This window comes from Dunckerocampus dactyliophorus, chromosome 14 (assembly GCF_027744805.1).
Source record: "Dunckerocampus dactyliophorus isolate RoL2022-P2 chromosome 14, RoL_Ddac_1.1, whole genome shotgun sequence".
Classification (NCBI taxonomy): Eukaryota; Metazoa; Chordata; class Actinopteri; order Syngnathiformes; family Syngnathidae; genus Dunckerocampus; species Dunckerocampus dactyliophorus.
The window spans coordinates 12,094,367-12,120,555 of NC_072832.1; the positions used below are offsets into that span (position 1 = coordinate 12,094,367).

At 41.8% G+C, this 26,189-nt stretch overlaps 4 protein-coding genes across 15 annotated transcripts in view; 3 read left to right on the forward strand and 1 right to left on the reverse strand.

Annotated features, from left to right (window-relative positions):
* Window positions 1–3,358: 3,358 nt before the first annotated feature.
* On the forward strand, window positions 3,359–13,187 carry LOC129194274 (zinc transporter ZIP9). The gene is made up of 7 exons (XM_054799397.1): window positions 3,359–3,970; window positions 4,131–4,245; window positions 4,315–4,449; window positions 4,537–4,599; window positions 6,757–6,842; window positions 7,524–7,658; window positions 7,730–13,187. Exons 1-7 carry the CDS (start codon window positions 3,875–3,877, stop codon window positions 7,988–7,990), a joined length of 891 nt encoding a protein of 296 aa, XP_054655372.1. The 5' UTR covers window positions 3,359–3,874; the 3' UTR covers window positions 7,991–13,187.
* LOC129194273 (coiled-coil domain-containing protein 177) lies at window positions 11,463–14,390 on the reverse strand. The gene has a single exon (XM_054799396.1). The coding sequence runs from the start codon at window positions 14,327–14,329 to the stop codon at window positions 12,656–12,658; it is 1,674 nt and encodes a 557-aa protein (XP_054655371.1). The 5' UTR covers window positions 14,330–14,390; the 3' UTR covers window positions 11,463–12,655.
* Window positions 14,391–15,814: 1,424 nt separating this feature from the next.
* nsmce4a (NSE4 homolog A, SMC5-SMC6 complex component) lies at window positions 15,815–22,614 on the forward strand. 3 transcript variants are annotated; one of them, XM_054798665.1, is made up of 11 exons: window positions 15,815–16,178; window positions 17,787–17,990; window positions 18,061–18,141; window positions 18,321–18,451; window positions 20,958–21,106; window positions 21,196–21,295; window positions 21,490–21,580; window positions 21,659–21,753; window positions 21,825–21,873; window positions 21,964–22,049; window positions 22,160–22,614. In XM_054798665.1, the coding sequence occupies exons 2-11, from the start codon at window positions 17,795–17,797 to the stop codon at window positions 22,223–22,225; spliced, it is 1,044 nt and encodes a 347-aa protein (XP_054654640.1). In that variant the 5' UTR covers window positions 15,815–16,178; window positions 17,787–17,794; the 3' UTR covers window positions 22,226–22,614. The 3 variants fall into 3 exon arrangements, with proteins under 3 accessions (XP_054654640.1, XP_054654639.1, XP_054654641.1); XM_054798664.1 differs by having other exon boundaries at window positions 15,817–16,190; window positions 22,160–22,613; XM_054798666.1 differs by lacking the exon at window positions 15,815–16,178 and adding an exon at window positions 16,221–16,366.
* A 2,932-nt stretch (window positions 22,615–25,546) lies between these two features.
* tacc2 (transforming, acidic coiled-coil containing protein 2) overlaps window positions 25,547–26,189 on the forward strand; it is a 50,576-nt gene continuing 49,933 nt past the window's right edge. For 3 of the 10 annotated variants that reach the window (XM_054799740.1, XM_054799739.1, XM_054799738.1), the window contains exon 1: window positions 25,556–26,051. Coding sequence is in view for 8 of the 10 variants with exons in the window: in XM_054799738.1 (XP_054655713.1) it covers window positions 25,941–26,051 (111 nt within the window). In the remaining 2 variants the exon portion in view is untranslated. Of the gene's footprint in view, window positions 26,052–26,189 lie in introns of all 10 variants that reach the window. The other 7 variants (XM_054799736.1, XM_054799741.1, XM_054799747.1 and 4 more) reach the window with 6 other exon arrangements.

The window sequence follows — 26,189 nt, forward strand, 5'->3', positions numbered from 1 at the left end:
GCACTCATGAATGATGTTGTGAGCTCGCTCTGTTCTGAAGATATACTGTATATACTTTATTAATCTGCAAGAGAAGAGTGGTCAGGCAAAGCATGTATATGTATAGGGCAAAAAAAGAAGGGTAAAATCACTTCATAAAATCGTTCCATAAAACAAAAGTAAAAATTAATTAAAATTGAAGAGTGCAGATAAAATGTTTTCAGTCGTCATATACACAGTTGAATAGATGCGTTTTTAGCCTGGCTTTGAACATCGCCAGAGTTGAGGATTGTCGCACATCTGGAAGACTGTTACTGATTTTGGCAGCAGAAAACTGAAATGCAGCCTCACCGTGTTTAGTCCTGACTCTGGGCGCCTGCTGGAGACCACTCCCTGAGTTTCTCAGAGCCCGAGATGGTTCATGTGGCTCTAACATGTCTGAGATGTACTTTGGTGCAAGACAATGAAAAGACTTGTACACGAGCAGAGTAGTTTTAAAGTCTATTCTCTGAGCAACAGAAGGCCAGTGCAGAAACCTGAGTATGGGACTAATACGGTCGTATTTCCTGGTTCTAAGCAGGATTCGAGCAGCAGCATTTTGGATGTACTGCAGCTGTTTTATAGCTGGTTTAGGAAGCCCGGTGAGAAGGCCGTTGAAGTAGTCTAGCCTGCTGGAGACAATGCCATGGATTAGTCTACATCTGTCTTAAACACTATTCCCTTAACTTTGGCAATGTTTTCAGGTGGTATTGATTTATTGATGTTATTAATTTAATGTGGCTGCTAAATTTCAGATAGGAGTCCTTTATTACCCCTAGATTTCTAAGCTGATGATTAGGTTCTAGAAAGTCTCAAGGTGACTAATAACACTTTGTTTCTGTGGGCCGCAGACAATTATTTCAGTTTCGTCTGAGTTTAGCTGGAGAAAGTCGTTTTATATCCACAAACTGGTCTGCTTGATGCAGTGACAAGGTTAATCTGCAGGACCATGTTCACCTGCCGTTGGTGACATGTAGGTCTGAGTGTCGTCTGCATAGTTGCGGTAGGACACATTGCAGTTGCGTATTAGCTGACCTAAAGGAAGCATGTACATTGAACAACAGAGGTCCCAGGATTGACCCATGGGGAACCCCACAGGTCATAGCCATTTGGTCTGAAACACAGTTACCAATTCCAACAATGTACTTCCTGTCCTCCAGATAGGACTTGAACCAGTTTAGAGCAGTACCAGAGATTCCCACCCAGTTTTCTAACTTCTGCAATAAGACCACATGGTCAACTGTGTCAAAGGCAGCGCTCAGGTCAAGCAGAACTAAAACTGAAACTTTGCCTGTATCTGTGTTCAGATGGAATTTGTCACATCGATCAGAGCTGTCTCAGTGCTGTGGTGGTGCCTAAATCCTGATTGGAAAGTATCAAGCACATTGTTAGAGAGGAGAAAGTTGGTAAGCTGTTGGTATACAACCTTTTGATATCGGCCGATAGTTGTTCAGTACTGTGGCATCAAGACTGCTCTTCTTCAGAAGAGGCTTAATGGCCTTTGGAAATGTTCCAGTCTGGAGTGAGATGTTAACTACATGAGTGAGTTCTGTTAGCAAACTGCTCAGCACAGACTTTAGAAATATATTGGGTAACTCATCAAGGCAGCACATAGATAGACTCAGACCGAAGATGATCTCTTCAAGTGTAAAATGTTTTCTCAATTATGATTAATGCATTCTGTATGATGATTCTGCCTGTATCCAACATATACTGTCTATCATGTTTACCCAGCTAAGATTTGACAACAATGCGGGTTATGGGGGTGATTTGAAGGTTTTATCATTTTTTTTTTAATCCAAAAACAAGAATGTGTTTATTCCATTCTTTTCTTGGATTAAAAACAAACAAAAAAAACACATAATTGGAGATGCATGCTTTTTATACTGTACAGCTAGCTACATTATTCATCATAAATATACACTAACGTAAGTTGGTTTGTATGGATAATTCTTAAATATAGCATCCCTCTTTTTAAATAATGGAATAATGGGGAAAAACGGGTTTAATTATTTGAATTTTTACTTACTCCGGGTCACAGAAATTGAACTTAAAAAAAAAAAAAACAGGATTGAACCAAATTTGGTCATAATATATACTTCTGTAAGATATTTCACTGATGATTGATTCAAGACGACAACATGGCTTTTGGACTGATGTTTGCTGTAATTCATTGTTCTTGGTTAATGTACAGTATATGTCTATGGTATGGCAATACATTACATATTTTGATCAAGTTATTTTCTAATTTTTAAAAAAAGTAATTAGACTCAATAAAAGAAATAAAATTTAAAAACTACAAATGAAAATAAGGCTGTCAAAATGACGCGATAACGGCGGTAACTAATTTATTTACGTTTTTTGAGTGTAATTTAATTTTTTTTGTGTAATTAACGCATGCGTACCAGAGCAAGCACGCCTCTGTTATGACGGCAAACGGAAGCAGAGTGGAGCCTCCCCACACAGTCACAGAGTGTGACGCTCTTTCCTAACGTCATTCTGACCTAAACACATCAACAGCAGCACAATTCCAACACCATTTACTGTATGCATGTCCAACTCACACGTCTCTAACCCGTTCATCCTGGGTACTACACTTTCTCATTGTCATAACAAGAACGCGAGATGCATTCAGGGATACTCCGAACATCACATAAACGGCTCTATAATGCGCGCGCGCGTGTGTGTGAATAAACCGGAAGATAAAGAAAAACATGAAGTGGATATGCTTATCTAAAACAGGAAGATAAAGAAACCCATGAAGTGGATATTCTTATCACTCACTTCGTAACTCGGATGTACAATTTGCTACATTAAGTATGCTGGAAAATGCACTGAAAACGATTACATTTACCTTAAATTACGTGATGTCTTTGAACGCAACGCTCGCTCATAACACGGTTGACGTGTGATTCAAAATGTTCTGCTGCCATTAAAGAAACTAGTGTTTCGGATTTTTAGACTTGTGTGGTATCTTTTAGCTCGATTGACATATTCGGTTAATTTTGAGCTGCGCATACAAATATATATATATAATCGTGTCCTGTCATTTATCTTTCTATTAGTTAAGTACAGTAAAAGTTGGCATATGTCAGACATAGCTGCTAATGGCGATTATTCATGATTAAACGTACATCTAATTATAATTGCTTATTTGTATTCCTGAACATTTGTTTCTGGCAAGCTGTTGTCAAGGCCATAAGAAATGCTAATTTTTTTTTATTTTTTTTTTTTGGGGGGGGGGGGCATCATGTGGGGGGAAAGGACTATTTGGTGGTTTATTTGCCAAATAAGTAATACTTTGGGTTTTAAATAAGTTCCTGAAAAATGTGAAGCAAAGCACTATGCATTGGACTGGATTTTAAACCAAAATTTGGGGAAAAAAAGGGGAAAACCGTGACATGAGTCGCTCTAAGGCAAAAAACCATTTGACTTTTCCTAGGTAATAGTTAAGAAAAAATGAATAGTACAGTCGTTATAATTACACTTGGTGTTTAAGCACAGTACAATTAAAAAATAAAAAAAAATAGTGCAGGACTTAAATTTACAAAGTCCATGTATTCCATATAGTTTTCAATTTAAAAAATAAAAGTATAAGATCGGTGCCCGTTTTCTATTTAGAGCACCCGTAGTCCAAAAATTCTGTGTACGCCCCTGATGGCCAGAGACAGGCACGAGGAGGAGGAGGAGGAGGTGGTTGACGGAGGAGCGACGTGGAAGACAAGAATGGCATGAACGAATGTTTTAGAAGCAATTTAGGCGACATGGAGGGACGTTGTCACCTTAAATGAAGGCGTCTGTGCACGAAGTCCCTGCTTAATAAGAAAATAGCTCGCTCTTAAAATAAGTCGTCAAAATGGACGGAGGATTGAGCATTACTATGATATCGGTCGTAATGTTTGTCGGTTGTTTCCTACTCGGATTCATCCCTCTTTTGTTTCGACTTTCACAGGTAAGTTGTGTAATAGTCTCTCTATCCGTGTGTTAACCTCCATTGCTCCGACGTCCAAAACAAGTGGGCAGAGCCATGCCCATATTTGGTCATTGGAGTGGTGGAAATGTTTTTTTTTTTCAACTAAGTTAAAAAAAAACCCCGTAAAATACTGTTCCAGAGAAGCCTGCATTTTGTCTCCATCCTGGGTGCGGGCTTCCTGTGTGGGACAGCCCTCGCCATCACCATCCCAGAAGGAGTGGGCTTACTGCAAGAGGCATGGACACATGAGCAAGGTCATTAGCATATCATAATACCGTTTCATCACCTACGTAACCACGTAACCAACCTCTCTTTTCTTTTAGCTTCTTCATCTGCTGCCAATACCACCTCAACAGGAAGAGCCCCCTCACCTCAGTTGTACATGGGGGTGGCTTTAACGTTTGGCTTCACCTTCATGTTTATGGTGGATCAACTAGGAAGTTACTTTTCCATGTGTGGCAAGTTGGCAGCTTACGTTTTGCAGCACAGTCACCAAATGTAATTGTCTTTTTTTTTTTTTTTGACGACCTCATTTGTCATTTCAGGACAAACGTCGCCAAACAGTAACGCCATCACAGCCACATTAGGGCTGGTGATTCATGCAGCAGGTACTGTTGTACTCACACCAGGGGGCCCAAAGTGAGGCCCAGGGGGCGCTTGCGGCTGTGTTTTTATTGGCACGTGGGACATTCTAAAAATATAATTTAACAAAAAAATTAAAAAAAAAACAACAGTAGCAAAAATGGAAAAATGGGCAGTAATTTTACAGGAGTAAAGTCAAAATATTAAGAGAAAAAAGTTGTAATCTAACGAGAAAGTGGTCATTTTACAATAATAACAAAATATTATGAGACCAAATTACATTTTAGTAGCATAAAGTTGAAACGAGTTAGCTCCTCACACTAGAGCACGTGTCAAACTCGTGCCCTGGAGGGCCGAGACGCTGCAGGTTTTCTCTCCAACCAGTTTCTTCAGCAGGTGATTTAATTGATGAGCTCCTTCCCTCAAACTGAAGGTGTTGATCATTAAAATCACCTGCTTTAGTGACTGGCTGGAAAGAAAAGCTGCAGTGTCTCGGCCCTCCATGGCACGACTTTGACACCCCTGCACTAGACGGTGAAACAAGAAGTGACATCACAGAAAAGGAAAACAATAGTTGGGAATAGTTGAGAAACAAGAAGAAACTTGTAAGGTCCATCCATCCATCCATTTTCTATACCGCTTCTTCCTCATTAGGGTCGCGGGGGCATGCTGGAGCCTATTCCAGCTGACTTCGGGCAACAGGCGGGGTACATCCTGGACTGGTCGCCAGCCAATCGCAGGGCACATATAGACAAACAACCATTCACACTCACATTCATACCTATGGACAATTTAGAGTCGTCAATTAACCTCACCTGCATGTTTTTGGAATGTGGGAGGAAGCCGGAGTACCCGGAGAAAACCCACGCGCACACGGGGAGAACATGCAAACAGAAATGCCCAGGGGAGAATCGAACCCAGGTCTTCCCGATCTCCAAGCTGTTACTGTGGCGGCCTGAAAACTTGTAATGTTGTGAGTAAAAATAATTTACGACTTTTTTTAAAAAGCCGTAATATAAGAAACAAAACAAAATAAAGTTGCGATTTTTTGAAAATGACGTTGGGGAAAAGTTATCACATGGGTAAAAGGTCAAAATATAAAGCTGAGATGCAGTTTTATTCTTTTAAATATATTTCTATTAACTTCTAAGCATATACAAAAATATCAAACGTGGCCCTTCTATCCTTTCACTTTTCAGTAGATGTGATATTACCAAGTACACTTCTGTTAGCTGTGTTTCCTCAAGGCATACAACAACACATCGTGATGAATTCCAGTACACTAACGCAAACAGCACTGCTGAGACCTCATGTGACTCACCATGTGCACTTTAATCACATCTAAAGCCTTAGGAGTTTTGTGCCATTCATGTGCTTGAAAAAAGAGCAAATCATTGGTTAGTTGCTAAAATTATATACTGCATGGCAAACATTAGAAACACTATAAATTACGTCATAGTGTAATTCCACACTTGATGGCTGAGCAGGCACCACAGAGACCCAAGTGTGTGCAGACAAGCAATTAAAAACTCAGTTTGTCGTAATATTACCCTTTTTAAGTGATATTTGCGGAGTTGAACAGTACAGGTGGTTCTTCGGTTATGTACAAGTTCCGTTCCCACACTGTGGTGTAAGTCGTACCTAAGTCACTAACACTGCACACAACACACGGACAGAAAATACAGTAATAAACACTTAATACAAGAATTTAATGAAACATCCATCCATCCATTTTCTGTGCCGCTTGTTAGGGTCGCATATTTTTGGAATGTGGGAGGAAACCGGATTACCAGGAGAAAACCCATGAATGCACGGGGAGAACATGCACACTCCACATAGAGATGCCCAAACTGAGATTCAAACTCAGATCTTACAGATCACCTGTGTGGCCAACATGCTAACCGCTAGGCAAATGAAACAGTAATAACAAAATAAAAGCCACAACACTAGAACCCTTTCCATGTCTGTAGTAAGACCAATACACTGCCTTGTTTTTACCGTCACTTTCAGGGGATCAGGAGTTTGAGACCCCTGGTGTAGATCCACTAATAGTCTTTGTGTTGTCAAGCACACAAAAACACCAAAAATATTGGTAAACTAACTGAATTTCGGCCTTGGGGGAGGTCGGGTGCCCTCTGAGTGCTCCTGTCGTGACTTGTGTTTGTGTTTTGTTTTGCAAACAGCCGATGGATTCGCTCTGGGTGCAGTGGTGGCCACGGGCCAGGTGACTGTGCAAATCATTGTGTTTTTTGCTGTGATTCTACACAAGGTGAGGATATTACTGTAATGGAGTACTATATGCTGCATTTGAGACTGCTGGGAAATGAGATACAGTATATAGACGTCCCTGAATATAAGATAATCTTTGTTTTTCACAACCTGTCTTTGGAGAAAAAAAATATCAGTGTTATTGATACAAGTGGTAAAAAAATTCCATTACAAAGACGATTTTTTTTTAAATTGCCAATGACAGCTACTGTAGGTACGTCACAATAAAAACAAATAAAAAAATTCTTCGCTGGTTGACAGTTGATGACTGCTTCATTGATCATCATTATCTTTAAATTAGCTTCATAACTCCTCTGTTGTTTGCCAACTTGCCCAAACTTTGAGACACTTCTTTCCAAGCGGGCTGTTACGTGTGACTGACAGGGTGTGAGTGACTTTTTCACAAAGAAAAACATTGGGATCAATACAGTAAGTATAGTGACACCAACTGGTTGTGTTGAATTGCTGTAGTGTAAAACAAAACAGAGAAAAATAGTTTTTGTATTCTTTTGATTGTGTTTCTGTGGACTCAGCCATTGTTGTGTATCTCGGTGAAGGAGAGGTATAACAATGCGACCTCTTCTTTGTCAGAGGTTAGGCAATTTTTGACTTCCCAGTATCCTGGAATTCCACAAATAACCTTGGAAGCAGCGCCTAAAAATATCTCCCCCTTGTTTCCAAGGCCCCTGCAGCTTTTGGTTTGGTTGCCTTCCTGATGCATGCAGGCCTGGAAAAGAAGTCCATCCAGGGACATTTGTTGGCCTTTTCAGCTGCAGCACCAGTAACTGCCATCGCCACATACTTCACATTGCACGCGGTAAGATAGCACACACCATCTCCTGACGATCAAGACTGCAGCATTGATTGGGAATGTCTTTGTATCTCCAGTCTTGCACTTCCTCTGAAAACCAGCTCACTGCAACCGGCGTGGGAATGCTCTTCTCGGCTGGGACTTTCCTCTTTGTGGCCACAGTGCACGTTCTGCCTGAGATTATAAGCAGCAGCAGTAGTCACAGTTTGGCAGGCCAACATTCCAGTCACCTCCAGCAGCAGCAGCAGCAGAGCCACCTAGGCCTTCAGGAGAGCTTCACTCTTGTTCTCGGGGTGGGTCTTCCTGTGCTGCTTGCTCTGGGACTTCATGATGACTGAGAAGGCCTTAATGTATGTGTGCAAGCTGAGAGATGCTGTCACCGAGCCAGCATGCCAAAGAAAAATGAATTGAGGACTATACCACTAGATGATACATCACAGCATACCATAGCAATCCCTAAATGTTCTGAGAAGCGTATTGGAACCATCTGCTTGCAACATTGAACGCATCAGCTAGAAGAAGACGCGCTAGCAAACAACAGCGGCACAGAATGAGTCTCCTGTGTTTACCTCTCTGCTTGTGGATGTCGCCCACAGTAAGATGATGTTATTCAAGAAGAGACTAAAGGCCGCTGCAGCGAAGTGAAGACTAGGGAGAACTAATACTGCTATATCCAGAGCTCAGGTACAACAGCGGGGTAAGCTAACATTAGCATGTATGGTTTTGCCTTTTCTTCAATGTTAGGATGCGGTGATGACAAATGAACGAGCATCAGCTTTGCATTTTCTAGGAACTCATTTCGAACAGGTACGGAAAATTGTTGGCATCAATTGCGAGTAGAGCTCTATAGAGCCGATACCAGGCAGTGGAAAAGGGGCAGTACGCCACTTGATCCAGCAGAATTTTTAAGTAAAACGTTTTTTTTTACACAGTAGAGATTAAATTGTTAAATTAATTTGTTTGAATAAACTCGTATTTTTCATATTTAATTATTTTTCCTTCCTCGCTTGTGTCTGTCAGACCGTGTTCCTGCCAACTCTCCCTGTCCTTTCCCCAAATTTGATATGACTGGCATTTAAAAAAAAAAAAAAAAGACAAATAACCCCTAGGAATTCTGCCTAGTAACAGGCCGTGATGTGAAATTTTGACATGACCAGCTAAAAGAGGGAAAATGTCGCAACCTATATAAATAGGCTTTATTTAATGAATAATTTGTTGTCTGAGTGGGTGTATGCGATATTACGATTGAAATAAGCACAACTGACAGTACTGCACTGTATTCATACATTATATAGCGGGAGCCTACCTAAATGTTTGGTACCCTGCCAGTTATTTTCACATAAAAATGCCACTAAGTGCTTGGGGGCAATGCCATGTCATCATTACTTTTCTGTTCATAACCTCACCACCTTGTAGGAAAAAAATGTGCAAATGTTTGCAGTGGGAGAAGTAATAGCTCAGACACCCTGAACATGATGAACATTTTGTTCTTTCAATCAACATGTTTACTTTGCATTTGCTCGTGACACACAATAATAGAGCACAAAAGCATGCACCATGGGAACCTGCTTACCCTGGTTAACTTGATCTCAGTGGAACACTTCCTTAGGGACAGTAATTGTTGTGGATTACATGAGCCTTCCAATGGGCGTTGTACTAGTGCACTATTTCCATTACACAAGTGAAAAAATGGCTATCACCTTATGCCGATTATGATGCTAAAAATGCATTTCTTTCAACTATGATGACACAGACATGATGCAAAATTGACTTGTGATGTGCGTGTGATGCAAGGTGGGTGTACAAAGTAAATAATTGAAAAATTTGGCAACAAAGGGCTCTACTTGAATGTCATTGCAAGGACTTCCCAAATGTTGATAATAAGAGAAGACCGGAGAGACCACTCGTATGTAACAACTATTGTTGCTTCTAAGATACAACTGTGTTTAGTCTGAGAAGAAATTTGATGCGATTCCTTTTTTATTCAAAACCTAACCTGACAAGCTTGTGTAAACAGTTGAAGTGTGAAATAAAATCAGAAAATCTACTCGAGCCAATAAAGCGATGTTCTCAGCCTTTTCCAGTGCTGGCTGGCTTAAGTCCATCCATCCATTTTCCTCCGCTTATCCAGGTCCGGGTCGCGGGGGCAGCAGTCTCAGTAGGGAAGCCCAGACTACCCGGGCCCCGGCCACCTCCTCCAGCTCCACTGGGAGGACACCAAGGCGTTCCCAGGCCAGCTGTGAAACATAAAACCCTCTGCCCCGGGAGCAACATTGATCGATCGGTAAATTGAAAGCTTTGCCTTCCGGCTCAGCTCTCTCTTCACCACGACGGTTCGGTACAGCGACCACATTACTGCAGACGCTGCGACGATCCGCCTATCGACCTCACGCGCCAACCTACTTATACTTGAACTCCTCTACCTGGGGTAGGACCTCATTCCCAACCCGGAGGGAGCAATCCACCCTTTTCCGACTGAGAACCATGGCCTCAGATTTGGAGGTGCTGAGTCTCATCGCAGAAGCTTCACACTCAGATGCAAACTGTCCCAGTAAACGCTGAAGGTCACAGTCCATTGAGGCCATCAGGACCACATCGTCTGCAAATAGCAGCGACGAGATCCTAAGGCCACCGAACTGGACTCCCTCGACACCTTGACTGCACCTAGAAATTCTGTCCATGAAAATTATGAACAGAATTGGTGACAAAGGGCAGCCTTGGCGGAGGCCAATGTTCACCGGAAACAGGCTTGACTTACTGCTGGAAATGCGAACCAGGCTCCTGCTCCGGTTGTACAAGGACTGAATGGCACGTAGTAGCGCGCCACCAATCCCATACTCCCGGAGCACCCCCCACAGGACACCGCGAGGGACACGGTTGAATGCCTTTTCCAAGTCCACAAAGCACATGTAGACCGGTTGGGCAAACTCCCAAGTACCCTCCAGGACCCTTGCAAGGGTGAAGAGCTGGTCCAGTGTTCCGCGACCAGGACAAAAACCACATTGCACCTCCTGTAGTCGAGATTCGACGAACAGCCGTATCCTTCTCTCCAGCACCCTGGAATAGACTTTCCCAAGGAGGCTGAGGAGTGTGATCCCCCTATAGTTGGAACACACCCTCCGGTCACCCTTCTTGAAAAGGGAGACCACCACCCCGGTCTGCCAATCCAGAGGTACTGTTCCCGACTTCCACACAATGTTGAAGAGACGTGTCAGCCAAGACAGTCCCTCAACATTCAGAGTCTTGAGGAATTCAGGGCAAACCTCGTCCACTCCCGGAGCTTTGCCACTGGGGAGCGTTTTGACTACCCCAGATACCTCAGCTACAATAATGGAACTGTCCGCGTTTGTGTCCTCAGACTCTGCTTCCTCTATGGAAGGTACAGTATGTCAGTGAGATTGAGAAGGGCATCAAAATATTCCTTCCACCGTCCGACTATATCCTCAGTCGAGATCAGCAGGCCCCTGTCCCAGCTTCGAGCTATCGAGCATGGCTTAAGTCCAAAAGAACTTAAACATTTGTTGCCTTTCAGGTTTTTCTTTTTTCTACATGATATTTGCATAGTGCAAACTTAGTGCATGTGCAGGATTAGGCTGAATGCAGAAAAAGCGTTTTGGAACTGTTCTTCTGTTCACTATAAGTGAATTTCCGTTAGTATTTTCATGGTTATAGCATAGAAAACCTGTAATACATGTTTTTCCATTATTAGCGCCCTGTAGACATGTAATGACACCCCCATTGTCACCTTTACACTTCTATTAGTCTTTGTTTACACCACATTGCGCAACTTTAATGCGATGCTACAGGATCACCGCAGGGACACGAGATGGCCACTGCTTTTAGGACAGCAAGAGCTAAATAGTTCGCCTCCAATATAGTTATTCCGAACTTAAGAAAGGGTTTCAAACAGAATTGGGGGGAGGTAAAGGACAAAGTAAGAAGCCAAAAACTTACCAATTCCACACGGAATGGGAGGAGAACCTGTTTTCATGTTGGACATGCCATGGCTGACTCCATGCAGTGTTAAGGTAGTGCAATGTAAGATCATGTCTCATCAATGTGACATTACTGACACCTAGTGACCAGAATATTACATGACTTATATTTTTTACAAAACAGCGATCATTTATTTTTGAAAAACCACAAAGTGGCGAGGGAGGACAGTAATGCCAAGTCTTATTCAGTTACATAAACTGACTGCAACTGTCTATAAAAGATTTAAAAATACATTTCGTCCCATGTTATTTGCACTTTTTTAATTGTACTGTACTTTTCACCATAAAGATGTATTAACTGAGGCAAGTGAGGCCTGCAGTTCTTCGGATGTAGTTGTGGGGTCTTTTGTGACCTCTTGGATGAGTCGTTGCTGTGCTGTCTGGGTAATTTTGGTTGGCTGGCCACTCCTGAGAAGGTTCACCACTGTTCCATGTTTTCACCATTTGTGGATAATGGCTCTCTCTGTGGCTCGATGGAGTGCTTTATAACCTTGTCCAGACTGATGGATCTCAAAGATCTCAAGGGGGCAAGATTGTAGTTTCAAAGTACTTGTGTCCAAGGCCCCCAAGGCCAAATTGGGACACTAACTTTATTTTGGAGGCAGCAGCTGTAGCATTACACCACCAGGCACTGACGGATGAGGGGGTGATTTCTGCCATTTTATTGTCTTATTCTGCTTCGTGCTGTCAATCATTGTGGCATTTTACTTGTCTCTTTTTTTCCCCCACTCCTGCCTCGGGGTTCACGCCAGCAATGGCCATCCTTTGTGCATTTGCCTTATAAAAATGGAGCCCCCCATACGCACAATGGCTACCCTTGCTCTCGTTTAAAAAAAAAAAAGTTCTATGGCACACTGTTAACTTTGAACACTGAATTTACTGTAATGTTAATGATTCATAGAGAGTTTGTCCATTGATCCGTAAGAACACTTGTAAGGTCAGAGGTCACTGAAGTTGAGCTGCTGTCTCAGCATCTCTTGATGGACCATAAACTGTAATGATGTGTTATCAGAGGTTCAAGCGGCTGATGGAGGCAGCCAGCTGAGCTTCCTGAGCCATGTGCGCAAAAGAGCGCCTTTGTGTCTGCTGTCTCACTCTCTCCCGCAAGTGAAAGGATGCCAGCGCCTGCTTGTGCGCCTCCTGTTGGATGTGTTCTCGCTCTCTGCGCAGCCTCTCACGCCTCCATTCCTTCATGGCAATGCTGCTCTCCCTGGCCCTCCTCGCCGCCTCCTCCTCCCTCTGCACGTTCTCTCTGAGCCTCTGGTGGCGGAGTTGCCTGTGTTTGTTGTGCTGATGTGTCTGCTGGGCTCTCTTCCTGTGGTGGGCCAATGTGTGCTCGGTGGCCCTCAGGGTGCGTTGCTGACTCACCTTGACCAGGAGGTGCTTGTGTGTGAGCTGCTGGATGCTCTGCAGCTTGGCCCTGAGTTGGGCTCTCTGTATCTGCTTCTCCTCCTGAGCCGCTCGCTCCTGCAGCTCTGCCACTCGGGCCTCCACGTGTCGGGCGTGCTTCTCACAAGACTGCTGCATCTTTCTTTCCAGTGCTTCCCTCAAACGTGACTCACCTTCCTCCACGTGTTTCTCCACTTGCTGTTTGAGAAGGAGGTGGTGCAGCAGTTCCCTGCCATTCTCTTCCTGCAGACGCTTCTTCTCCTTCCTCTCAAGCTGGAGCTTACTCCTGCTTGCTTTCTGCTCCCTCTTCATTGCCACCTGTCTCTCCCTCTCTTGCTGCTTTTTCTCCACCTCCTCTAAGTTTCTCAGCAGTCTCTCCTGGTAGCATCGCCTTCCCTCTGCCTCCTTTTGTGCAGCTGCTGTCTTCCCTCTCCGCTGAGCCTCCACCTGCTCCTTCAGCCTCCTCCAGCGCTCCTCCTGCAGAATCACCTCCTGCTTGAGTTGTCCTACTCTCTCATCTTCCCGACGCAATCTCAGCCTCCTGCGGGCCTCCAGCTCCTCATGCCAGCGTTGCATGCTTTGCATCAGTTTCTTTCTTCTCCTTTTCTCAGCCTGTGCCCGCCGGGCCTCCTCTCGTCTACGTGCCTCGCCTCGCTCCTCTTCCTCCTGCTGCATATTACTGAGGCGGTCCTCCTCCACCTGGTGCTTCACCAGCATGAGAGCAGCAATCTTGCGGTCTCTCTGTGATATCGGGACACACATCTCCCTTCTGATGTCGTCGGTGAGCTTCTGCAGCTTCACCTCAATAGCAGGGGAGTGTCTGAGCTCTCCTAAGCTGCAGATGGTGCTCCTGTCTGCAGCAGAGCAGGGTGTCTTTCTCATTGATTTCTCCTTAGAACATAGGACTGCATATGGAATATCCATAGCAGGTTCATCCTTCAACTTGCTGTCATGTTGCTTTCCCAGCCTTGAGACTTTGTTAGCGCTCGGCCACCTGGCAGCCTGCTGGATAATCCTCTCCCGCTCATCTCGGCACATTTGCAATAACTTGGTTCTCTCCTTTTCATACGATTCATGCATCACTCTGACCATCTCCAAAGGCACGTCACGCTGCTCGGACAGTAAATCATTCAGGGATTTCACGAGAAGCTCAACTGGTTTGATGCCCAGTCGTGCACAGGACTCCAAGGAGCGGGGGCTGGTTAAAACATACCTGCTCTTTTCTGCCTCAGCAGAGTCAAAGTTGTTTAGATCCAAGTGAGGTGCAGGTGAAGATGACCTCCATTCCCCCATGATGGAAACAAGACAGATAGCAAAGGTGTCCAGAATGGCTTCAAAATGGACTTCCGCTCAGTCAGTTAGTTGTCCAGCTTGCAGGGTCATGAGGGGATTAGTCCATGTGATCAGTCCATTCAACCTATCTGAAAAAGATCTATGCATTTAGTTTATGTCTAGATTCAAAATGCTGAAGTTAGTGTTTAAAAAAAAAATCAGGAAGCAAAAAATAGGGAAGAAAAAAGCATATGTCCTGCATGTTAAAGCAGTGTCGGAGTAAATTGTGATTAATTGTTATTATGACAAGTTTTTTCTTGTAATCTTTTTAAGAGAAAAATTTGATGAATTGAAAAAAAAATTGCTCACATCAATTGCATGCAATTCTACTGGAAATTACCTGGAAACACACTGGGCTACTTTACTGAATGACATTGTACCGCTATATACACAGTATAAATACCAAACTACCTCAACACAAAAATAGCAGACATAGCTACAGACGCCTGACAGCTGAAAGTGATTAATGTGACACTTGTGGTTGCCGTGGCAGGGAAAACTAACGTAAAACAAAGAGCAGCTTTCTGTTGTCGCGAGAGCGAGCCTACTGTTGTTACAGCGACATCTACGTTCAGTGGATCCTTGGAGGACTGCGATATTTATCATGTTTTTTTGTAGCACAATTAAATTTACGTAAATAAATTAATACAAAAATAATCAGTATATCTATACCTTTATGTTTGATGAATTATGTAAATCAACCAATGTACAGTATATAAATAATATAATAAATATAATATAATAATATAATAAATATATACTAATTCAATGATGAAAATGTTTTTCGTTCAATTCTTCTGCCACGAGCTGCCAGCAAACAGAATGACTCTTTTTGCATACAACCAAGACGAGACAAATATTTGTCAATATTGTGACTAAAAATGTTTTGCAGTTGAGCAATATCAAAATAGATTCAGAGCATTCATTACAGAACATAAACAATTTGCATCAATGTCTTTCTTAGATCTGTTTTAATATAACTTTTAACTAGATGTAATTTATAGATAGTCATGTTTTTGTTTGAGCTTTTTTTCATTGTAATTACTCCACACATCTATACCAACGTCTAACAAACCAAGGTTACTCTAAAATCTCTTTGGAACATTGGTCTTTACCTTAAAATGGACCAGTGTCGATATAAAAAGTAATTTTTATTGCAACTCAAGTAGTTCTGAATTACTTTATTCTGTTTCATTTCCGCACACAAGTGACGTCACTGGAAGCCACACTAATGCCTGACTTTAACAACAAGACATGTTCTTTACAAGTATATATTTGCCTTTCTACTGTAAGGAAAACGGGACTTTATAGATCATGGAGTAGGTCAGATTCTGATACACACTCCTATTCAGAAGGTGGCGGTAATGCACACCTAAACGCTGCTCGCCAACAATAAAAAGAAGACAATAAAAGAACCGATCGGCATCCACTTTTGTATTCCCTGCGGGGGTGTGGCCGTCATGATGGTGAGCAGAATCCACTGTGGACATGTATAACTTTATTTTATACTCAGCTCAGAGCGAGCGAATACATTATACACAATTGTCCGCCTAGCCCCGCCCACCTCTCGTGCTCACCATCATGGCGGACTTTCTCCTCCATAGCTGACTACGCTCTGTTCCACTCATTTGCGAGTGTTCGTCACTCCGATTTTAACTCTACACTCCTTGGCTGTAACGACGAAATGTGTGAGGCGCGCTGGCCAGCAGCTCAAGGAGGACCCTGAAGCTTAACTTGGACGATTGGATCATTGCTAATCGAACAACAACAACAGCAGCAGCAACAACAACAACCCGAGCCGGCTGCCATAGTGCGACGTGAAGTATGAACTGTTGACATATGAGTGTTGTTAGGCATTGATACGTGGCTAATGTTAGCTAGCTGCTATCAGTGTGGAGGAAGATGTTCTACTGTTAGCTGCTGTGTTGCGTTTACGTGGTCGTCACTGGCGGGATGAACTTACCCTGCCTTGTAATGTGACTACTTTTGTTATTCGTGGTAACTATTTTTCTTTTGCTACTGCTTAATTGCATGTACATTTGTCATGGGCCCAAGGCAACCCCAGTCATTGGGGACCTCGTACAGTACAAGGATGTTAAGGTTAAGGTGAAGGCCACTTTGAAATATGCTTTTTAAATCACAGTTATGAGTCAGCCTGATTTGCTGGTTATATAGCCATGTTTATATCCCCCCCCCCAAACGATTTTAATTATTGTTTATCATCTACAAACAAGTGTTAATATGAGACAGTTCTACTTCCTGAGCTAGATAAGGGGCTTAAAATCCACCTGGGGGATTATTATTACCTTTACAAGTGAATCATCTCAACACTTTTAATGTCATTGATAAGAACATTAAGCAACATTTCATATTGTTCACCACTTTCATAATCGCACTTTTGTGATGGAAAGCGTCACTCTCAGCTTCATCTGTACTGTAGAACTGCACTACAGTCGTCCCTACAAATGTCACTCTCATGCTCTTGCGATTTTTCAAAAATTAATTCATTAATAAATTAAATGATCACTATTTTGTGGTTTAATATGGCCTATTATTAGTAAAAATGTGCATATTTAAGCAAATTGTACTTAATCTTGGCCTAAATTAAGCATTTCTAAGTATAAAGATGGCAAAATGATAGGGGTGCACGATCGAGCCGATATCAGGGAATTATGACATCATACCGATAAATACGGTAACATTAAAAATGGGTCTGATAACCGATAATTAGAAAAAAACACTCCAATGAGGCGTCATTATCCGTACTGTGCGTGTGAACGGCCTGTCGGAAGTTCCCTTGAACTCACTTGTACTTTAAAATATCAAAGTGTCCCTTGTATCCTTTCATTTTTGGTATATGGCCCTCAGTGGCAAAAGTCTGGACACCCCTGATGTAATGTAACACTGTAGCTAGCTCGGCTAAACTATGTGCAGGGCCACTCCTCCAAGTTACTAACCCACGCCTCCATGGTGGCAAATAACTGCATTTCTTGCAAGCATCATTATCACTAAAAGAGGACGAGGAATAGCTGAGCTGAGACAGAAGCCATGCTAACTGCTAAGCTACCTTGAATATAAAGTGTGCTTATTAACAACAGTCTAGACGGAAGATGAACTCATCTAAAGCTTTTTCTATGCACAATAAAGGCCTATCTCTGTCAAATATTGTTCCTAAATCCGTTCATAATACATAATTTATCCACCTCACGGCTGTGAAATGTGAAGATGCTGTGTAGACGACATGATTATTGCACAGGTGTGCCACTTAAAATGTGCAATTTAACTGTATTAGGGAAGCTGTGGATCGGTGTATACGGTATTTGAAGCAAATGGTGGTCATACCAGATGCTAGCTGGTTTTGGGACTGCCATGGGACCTCTCACCCAATACACTTCTACTTATTGCCATACACTTCCAGATTAATTCATGAAGCGCCTCAGAGACTGTAGTCATGAGGAAGCGTCCCAGCAAAATGGCACTCCAGACCACAGGAGTGAAGACCGAGAGCAGAGCAATGGGGCATCCTCTGTCGGGTCGGTGGACCTCCAAGATGGCGACAATGACACGGGCTTCAGGAGGGAAATAAGGAGCAAGTACAGAGACCTCATCGATTTAGTCCAGCGTGAGTGAAGGTGACTTTAGACGGAGTGGCAGCTTGCTTTGCCTACTTAACTTGTCTTTTTTTCCCAAAGGAAATAGAGAAGATATACTGAGCCCCTTCAATAATAAACTTACAGAGGTTTTGGACGAGGCAGATACACTTTTTGAAAATGGTACGTGGGATTACTTTTACTACTTTATTGCAAATGTCGACAATTTTTTTGATCTGTCAGAAATCCTAAAATTAATTTATAAAAGATTGCGTGTGCATTTTGGTTCCAGAGTAATGTAACCCAAAGCAGTTGTTATGCATGGTAGTCCTCTGTCTAACAGGACATTTGTTGTTTGACAGTGCGGCAAACAAGAGAGGCGGCGCTGGATTCTAAATTCCTTGTTGTGGCCACAGACCTGGGGCAGGAGAAGGCCTGCCAGCTGGTTGCTGAGGGCACCGCTTTTGACCCCGCTGCTTTTGCTGAGCATCTGGTGAGAGGTTATGTTATATATGATAATTATTTAGTGGGATCTCTCTTAAATAGTGTCGGGCATTTGATTTACTTGATTGATTGTGGGGTAAATGATCAGTAAAACAATAAATAGATGATTTAAAAAATACTTTTTGGTTGCCTTTACGTCATCGAAAGGCGTGCGAGAGTTAGGGATAGGTACTCCATAGATGTAGGCAAAAGTTCCTCTTGTCATTCTAAAATTAGCTGAAGCGGCATACTTGAATGTCCCACCACTCCTGGCTCCTCCTCCTCCTCAAAACAGACATTGCAGCATGTGCCCCACAAACTGCCATAGGCAAAATTCTTGGGTTCTTCCTTCTTAATCTCCTATGCGAAATAATTTGGTTAAAGAAATGTTAACTCTGTTAGCACAAAATCCTGAAACTGCCACAAATGCGCCAGGACTGAGACCACAAATTAGGCCACGTTTACGTCCTTAAACATAGTGAACCGTTTGAGACTTTGTGTTTTGTGCACATGCGCGTCATTTAGTTCACATTAAACACGAATACAAGTGCCATTTTTTTGGACGTAATGTGAACATCAAAAGATGTGATTTAACAAACAAATCCAAATTGGGCATCATAATCATACCCTGCAGTGTGAACAGAACATTATTTCCCCGCATCTCACTCTTCTCTCTGTCCTCGCTCTCCGTATGTTCACTCATTTCGCTCTTTTTCCCCCGTGTCTCTCGCTTGTTCTTTCGTGTCATTGGCTTCGCTTGTCTCTTCTTCGTCTGTCTGTGTTTAGAGGTGTCATGTTTGGCGCCTGGAATGCATAGATTTGTTTATACTATCATGTGGGATGGCCTAACTCGCATGGAATTGGTCAGTGGATTTCCTGATGTGAGCAACCAGTACTGTAAAGTCTAAAAAAGTTAAAATTGCCCAGTCAACACTTAAAATACTTGAATATTTTATTGACTATAAGTCCAGATCTGTATAGGACAGCCAGTTAGTGATCCCTGGTGTATAATAACGGTGGACATGCTTGGACACCTCATTGTGTTAGTCAGTGCAAAAGTTACCATGCACACTTTAATTATGTCCAATTGGCTCCTCTTAGAAAAAAAAAAAGTAATAAAACTGTTGCACCTAATGTTTTTATATTGCGGCTATTTTCAAAATATATTCAACAGTCAGTTCATTTGTCAAGCTAAACAACCTTCTATATGAACCAATGCTGACATAACAAGTTGGCTTAAAAATCACAACAGAGATGTTTGCCTCATCATTTTGTTTTGGTTTTCTTATGCCAGCCGAAGGAATTAAATGTGCTTCCTCTTGGTCACAAGCAAGGAGATTATAGAACAGGAGGGCCAACTCGGCATCCACTTCCGTATTATGCCCTGCGCAGGTTTGGCCGCCATGATGGTGAGCAGAATCCAGAAACATTACATTATAAACATGTCCTTGGCAGACTGCTTAGCCATCAATTGCTCTAATAGACGCTCCCAAATACCAGATGTCGTTTTTCAAGTTCCCCAAAAACAAACACAGGTATGTGTGATAAAAATGTTGGAGATTTTTAACATTGGTTGTTGTAAATAAAAAATACATTGAACAAGCCTTAAAGTGTATATTGTATGGGATTCTCACACAATAAAGCTTGAAGCTAATTTGTTTCTCTGGGTGATTAGTTGATGATTTAAATTATAGTCTATCAAATGTATGAACAATGCCATTACTGAAATAAATGTTGCATTGTGTAAATATCCATATAATATAATTACTTTTAAATCAAATTTCTGTTGTTCCTTATGGTCATGAAAAAATATTGATTTTTTAAAATCAACATGGAATGATCATGAATGATGTCATGTGTGTCCTACCCACACTTGCAGGTTATTTTCTTATATTCTTATTGTTTAATTGTATACATACTGAATCATATATTGTGGGAAGTTGAGTGTCTCTCTCTCTTCCCTCGCTCATCTGTCTGCATCCTGATTGGCTGTAGACCATTGTCAGTCAATCTTTTTTGTGCCGCCCTGCCGTGTCCCCTGTGTCATCGCTAGCATGCTTGCTAAATGAATCTTCGGTTCGAAGGAGGTGGACTGCAACAGGAGGAGTACTGCAGCAGTATGTTTAACAAGGATACAAAAACGCTACAGTTCAGCGGAACGGCGCCAGCACGAAAAGGCAAAGTCACATGAGTGAAATATGCTTGAGTGACTTAATAACTTCTTGTGTCTGACCTGTAGGTTGACCTTTAAAATTCAAACGAAGGTTTGAACTTTTTTAAGAGTGTTTAAACAAGAGAAATGTTATAAAGTGGTGATGCCTGTCTGAGAAAAGTGTATAAAGTGTATGGTGAGGGGTTTTACCGCCTTAAAACATATATAATAATTGTAAAAAAAATGAAGTTGTGACTTGATGGATTTCAGTTCTTGCGGGCTATTTTGGGAACCTATCCCCTGTGATTAACAACGGAACACTGTATTGCAAATGGATGCTGAGGAATCTCTTGCTGTCCTTCAGCTGTCCTTCATGGGTCTCAACCGGCTGGAAAATGGGAATGAAGAGCAGGAACGAGATCAAGTCGAAGGCTACCTGCCCAGCGACGCCTGGCACCGATTGGCCCAGAGAGCGGAGAGCTGTTTTAGCACGGCGCCCACCTTCCACTACATGTGAGTGCTCCAACAGTTCATTGATGGTACTCGGTGACGTACTGCCTAGGAAGATGTTTTCATCACAGCTTTCATCTTGGATTTATCAGGATGGGTTCATTCCATGCGGAACCACCGCCTCCAAAGCAAAGGATAGAACGACAAAGGAAGGCACCCGGTGCGGAAGCTAAAAGGATCATGCCCACTCAGGTAGCTACAGCACGCTCAGTCTTCTAAAAAAATGTTAAGCAGTGTCATATATTGTAGTAACCACAGAATTATAAAAATAAAGACAAAAAAAACCTACCACTTTCCATTATCAATACTTGCATGATGTACAGTAGGTGTTTAGCTGTGGTACATGTCCATACACCGCTCTTGTTGTGTATGTTTTGCACTGTCAGCTGAAAAGATTGGAAGAGTCCCATCAAGAGGCCACAGAGAAAGAGGTGGAAAGGATCCTGGCCTGCTTGAAGAGTTACCATCAAGATGACCGTGAGTTTTAAAGCGGACCACCTTATTCTTGTGTAAATACTATTTTGTTTGTGTAACACAACTTTTCTTTAACCACAGCATCATTGCCAATATCATATTACGAGTTTGTTATTGACCCCAACTCATTTTCACGGACAGTGGAAAACATTTTCCACACGTCTTTTCTCATCAGGGTGAGTTTGAGTTTGTAAAAGCATCTAAACATACGCTTGCCTGCCCTCTAGTGATTTTTCTTGTGTTACAGGATGGTTTGGCACAGATGTGTCTGGATAGTTACAAGTTGCCTTGTATAGGTAAGTCCTTACCACTTATTTGACTCATGTACAAAAAGAAACTAGTTTGTCTTATGTACATTACTATGTTATTTTCTTGTTGTTTTTTAGCTCCTGTGGAAGAGGTGGAGATGGAAGCTGGAAGATCAGGCAGACAAAATCAGTGCATTATTTCTATCAGTCCAAGGTCATGGAAGGTGAACATGTCTTGGCCTAATGCAGCACAATACCGCCTATGTTTATTTCTGGCTGTCACACACACCTTGAGTCAGACTCTGTTGCTGATTGTAATCTTTTTCTCTTCAAGGAGCTTGTAGACGCCTTCGACATCACTGAAGCCATGATTCCGCCTCAAAACACACAGACTCAGTGACTGGCCAATCAATTTGCACAAGGAAATTAACATTTTTTTAGGTATCTTACTTTTTTAACCTTTTTTGAAATAATACAAATGTAAAGGGTAACAAGGTTATTTTAAAGGGATAGTTTGGTTTTTTTTAAGTTGTCATCAGGAGTGTAGCCCCCTGGTCGTATTTCGGTAATGAGGAACATAGTTCCACTTAGTTGGTGAAGTCACTTAAGTAAAGAGTTTGGCTTCTCAAAACAATATGCTTTCAAAAGAGCAATACATTTGCATCACAGAAATGCCTCCTCGAAAAAATCTGACCTCACAATCGCTCGGTGTTACTTTCTCTCCCGTCGTATCACTGCTCAGTTCATTGTTGTGTGTGTGTGTGTGTGTGTGTGTGTGTGTGTGTGTATATACACACACACACACACACACACACACACATGTGTGTGTATATATATATATACACACACACACACACATATATCACACACACACACATATATATATATATATATATATATATATATATATATATATATATATATATATTACTCTTTGGAACACATTTTAACACACGTTTTAAGAAGCCAAACTCTGTACTTAAGTAACCCCAATAACTAAAACTACATTCCACATCACTGAAATCCGACCAGAACTCGGCTCACAGGACGAAGTGGGAGGTAAGTCAGGTGATACACTACGCTGCTGATGGGGATGTCGTACAGTTTCATGTAAAAAAAAAAAATCCAAACCATTCCTTTGTTTTACTTTTAAGCTTTTAGTAATTTCAATAATAAAAGAGAAGGCAAATTGCCAAAACATTGGCTCTGTTTTTATTTATTATTAACATTAATGAGATGGACTTATTTTTGGACTTTGTTGGATATTTCTTTTTCAAAATTATTCAATTCAGAGATAATAAATTCTTGGAGAACTGAAATGCACAAATATGTAAAAATACCTACTTTGTTAGGTTCGCAACAAACCCACCCTGACTGGAATTAGGCCAAATTACAAATTACTTTTGGTAAAAATGGCACAAAACAATGTTGGTTTGATCAAATCATCCAAATAATGTGTTTTTTTTTTCTTCACCAACACTGTAATTGTTCCAAAATGTACATTTACAGAATTCTGTAGTACTTGTTTGAAAGAAAAGTCAAGCAAGTCAATCTGACAAAATAAGTTAATTTATACACCCTCGCCTCAATTACTATTGTGAGGTGAAAAACTTGATATACTGTATGACAGTGGGTCAGAACATTAGTTCAGCCCAACCCCAGTTTCCGCTTGGACGCATTTTACTGCAGCACACAACTTTCCGTGTGGAGGCGCTGTCGATAAAACGCGTCTTGCATGGAGTGCAAGCGGTAGGTAAGTTTTCCATGATTACTTTGGTCGGTTCCGGTAAAGTTTTCTCACTACGTTGACTTTGACTTAAATTCTGAAGCGTGATTCAAAAACCTGTTAATAATGGAAATGCTGCATAGCAGCAAGAGTGGGCGTGTAAACCGAGTAGCACTGTTACATTATTTTGAAATACTGTATATAAAATCAAGTCTGTGATTGATTCTATCTGATAAAGCATGACTTGGACTTTAATTTGATACCTCATTCACTTCTCTACCCCAAATATTAAAGACGTTAGAGTAGATTTTAAACCGGAAAATTGTGCCGTTGGTCCCCATTGCTTTAACATTGAGTCAAAGCAGATGTTGTGATCGACCCACGGACTGCCAAACTGCCGAACAACTTTGACGGTGAAAATCTGTTTTAAAAGTCAACATAGTAACCACGTTTTAAACATTTTGTGATAATCAAAAAGTCCATGTATATGCCTCACACTGCAGTGCAGCAGCACGCTGTGTATTCGTTTTTACCCCACACTAACCACAAGAAATACCTAGTTAGCAGGAATGTATACAGTAATATCCATCATCCACTCCATATCTGGGAAAATCTGTGTTTGTTAAGCATAATATTGTTATATCTAAATTATCCATATTTTACATTCGTTTCTAGTTACAATCAAGGCATCCATATTGCAAATAGGACAATGCAACCGCGACATGTAGTATATACCCTTTATCTTGTCCTGAACCTCCGATCCATGAATTTGAAAGGCTTAAAGCTAACCTAACATTCGAAGCATTCGTTTGAGTCGATGTAGTCCAGCACTCAGTTTAAATCAGTTTAAATGGAAGAGGACGAGGCAACCTACATAACATGTAAACAAATTAAAATACACCTGATAGCCTATGAAAAAATAGCATTTTAAGGACGTCCCCACTGACTCTCGAAATCAAGCGCGCATGCACAGTAATTTTTTTTTTGCATCGCTAAATCAAGGAGTCGAGAGTTAAAATAGGAGTGCCAATCCGTATTTACTTCCGTATTATACCCAGCTCGGGTTTGGCCGCCATGATGGGGAGCAGAATCCACAAGCTGTGCATTGAAAACATGTCCTCGGCACACTGTTCAGCTATTACTGGCTCCAATAGATGGTCAAAAGGCAGTGGCCACCCCTGGTCACACTGCGGCCACTCCACTGGCCATCTAGACAATTCAGGTATTAACTTATTGCCACCCCTATGAGTAATTGTCTCAACTTGGCCACCCCAATGAAACATTTCTGGCTTCTCCATTGGGAGGATGATAGCTACATGGACTTTGTGTACAAATAAGGGTAAAACTACAAATGGTTTTCAGTAAAAAAAAAAAAAAAAAGAGGTTAAAGGGCGTGTATACAAAGTACACTTGCATGGTATAACTGCTGTTTTACTATGCACATGACAATAAAACTCTCTTGTATCTTGTATCTTGTATAAGCTGTGCAGATGTAACACATGCATGCGCACACTTTGTTGTCAGGTAATTATGGCAATTTGACAAAGTTTACCCACTAATGTTAGCTATTCTTGAATGTAGTCGCCTCTGTGTGACCGCTTTTGTTTGTGTACACGCCGCGGGCATATACTGTACGTGAATAACAGCCACGAACCCTAGTTATTGTATTCAGGCAGATTCTAAATTTATGAATTTTTCCATCCATCCATTTTCTATACCGCTTATGCAGTTTAATTAATAAATTGTGAAAGGGTAGACATTTTTGTACAATCTGTTCTTTAAACCATTATTCATAACATATGCTAGCCAGTGGTGGTGGTCTTACATTTTTTGGTTTCGAAAAAAATAATTTGGAGGGAGTTGTTGCAGTGACTTTTAAGAAGTATTTGAAAACAATATTTTTACCCAAAGTTAATTATTCTCTTCCTTTTCTTATGATCCTCTTAATGAGTAACCTGTATTAAAACTGACTACAGCACAAGTTAAAAAAAAAAGGCAAGTCAGTGCCACCACAGATGAGAGATTGACTGCATTCCATGATGATGTACTGCCGCCATCATTTTCTGTCTCCTGACCGTTTTAAAGGGACAGGCATCCATTTCTGCTTCCTGACTTTCACTCTCTCTCTCTCTCGCTCCCTGTGTATTTTCCATCCAAAGCTGTGCCTTTCTATGCTCATCCCTGGATGAGATACATCCAAGGCTGGAAAGCATCCCTTACCATCTCACGCTCATTTAATTAGGTAGGATTTCTTGCGTAATGTAGATTTATTTTTTTTCACATAATGATGGCTTGAAGGAATGTACCACAGGCAGTGCATTTAATAGTCACTCAGGCACGCACGCTTGCAAAGATCTCGCTGCCTCTGCGATGCTGTGACTGAACAAGGATGCAGTTCTGCAGGAGGGTCCTCTGCCAGCCTTGCAGTGCCAGAGTCACCTCACCAGGGGAGGACATGGAATACAGGATGGGGGGCTGCATCGGAATTCCACACAGACAGGTAATGGGGTGCCGTGTAGCATCAATATCTGTGCAGATAGCAGAGATTAGATGGTTGTAGTTTAAAGGCAAAGACTCAGTGTCGTTACGCTGGAGGAAGTGCGACATCAGATGTGGGGAAGCCAGAGGGAGATGGGAG

Bases quoted from the DNA above. Each gene is read 5' to 3' on its own strand.
- LOC129194273 (XM_054799396.1), bottom strand. From the start codon at position 14,329: ATGGGGGAATGGAGGTCATCTTCACCTGCACCTCACTTGGATCTAAAC.
- nsmce4a (XM_054798665.1), top strand. From the start codon at position 17,795: ATGAAGCGCCTCAGAGACTGTAGTCATGAGGAAGCGTCCCAGCAAAAT. The intron at 21,754-21,824 runs GTGAGTTTGAGT...CTTGTGTTACAG, and splicing joins ACACGTCTTTTCTCATCAGG to GATGGTTTGGCACAGATGTG. The intron at 21,874-21,963 runs GTAAGTCCTTAC...GTTGTTTTTTAG, and splicing joins TTACAAGTTGCCTTGTATAG to CTCCTGTGGAAGAGGTGGAG.
- LOC129194274 (XM_054799397.1), top strand. From the start codon at position 3,875: ATGGACGGAGGATTGAGCATTACTATGATATCGGTCGTAATGTTTGTC. The intron at 4,246-4,314 runs GTCATTAGCATA...CTTTTCTTTTAG, and splicing joins GGCATGGACACATGAGCAAG to CTTCTTCATCTGCTGCCAAT. The intron at 4,600-6,756 runs GTACTGTTGTAC...TTTTGCAAACAG, and splicing joins GCTGGTGATTCATGCAGCAG to CCGATGGATTCGCTCTGGGT.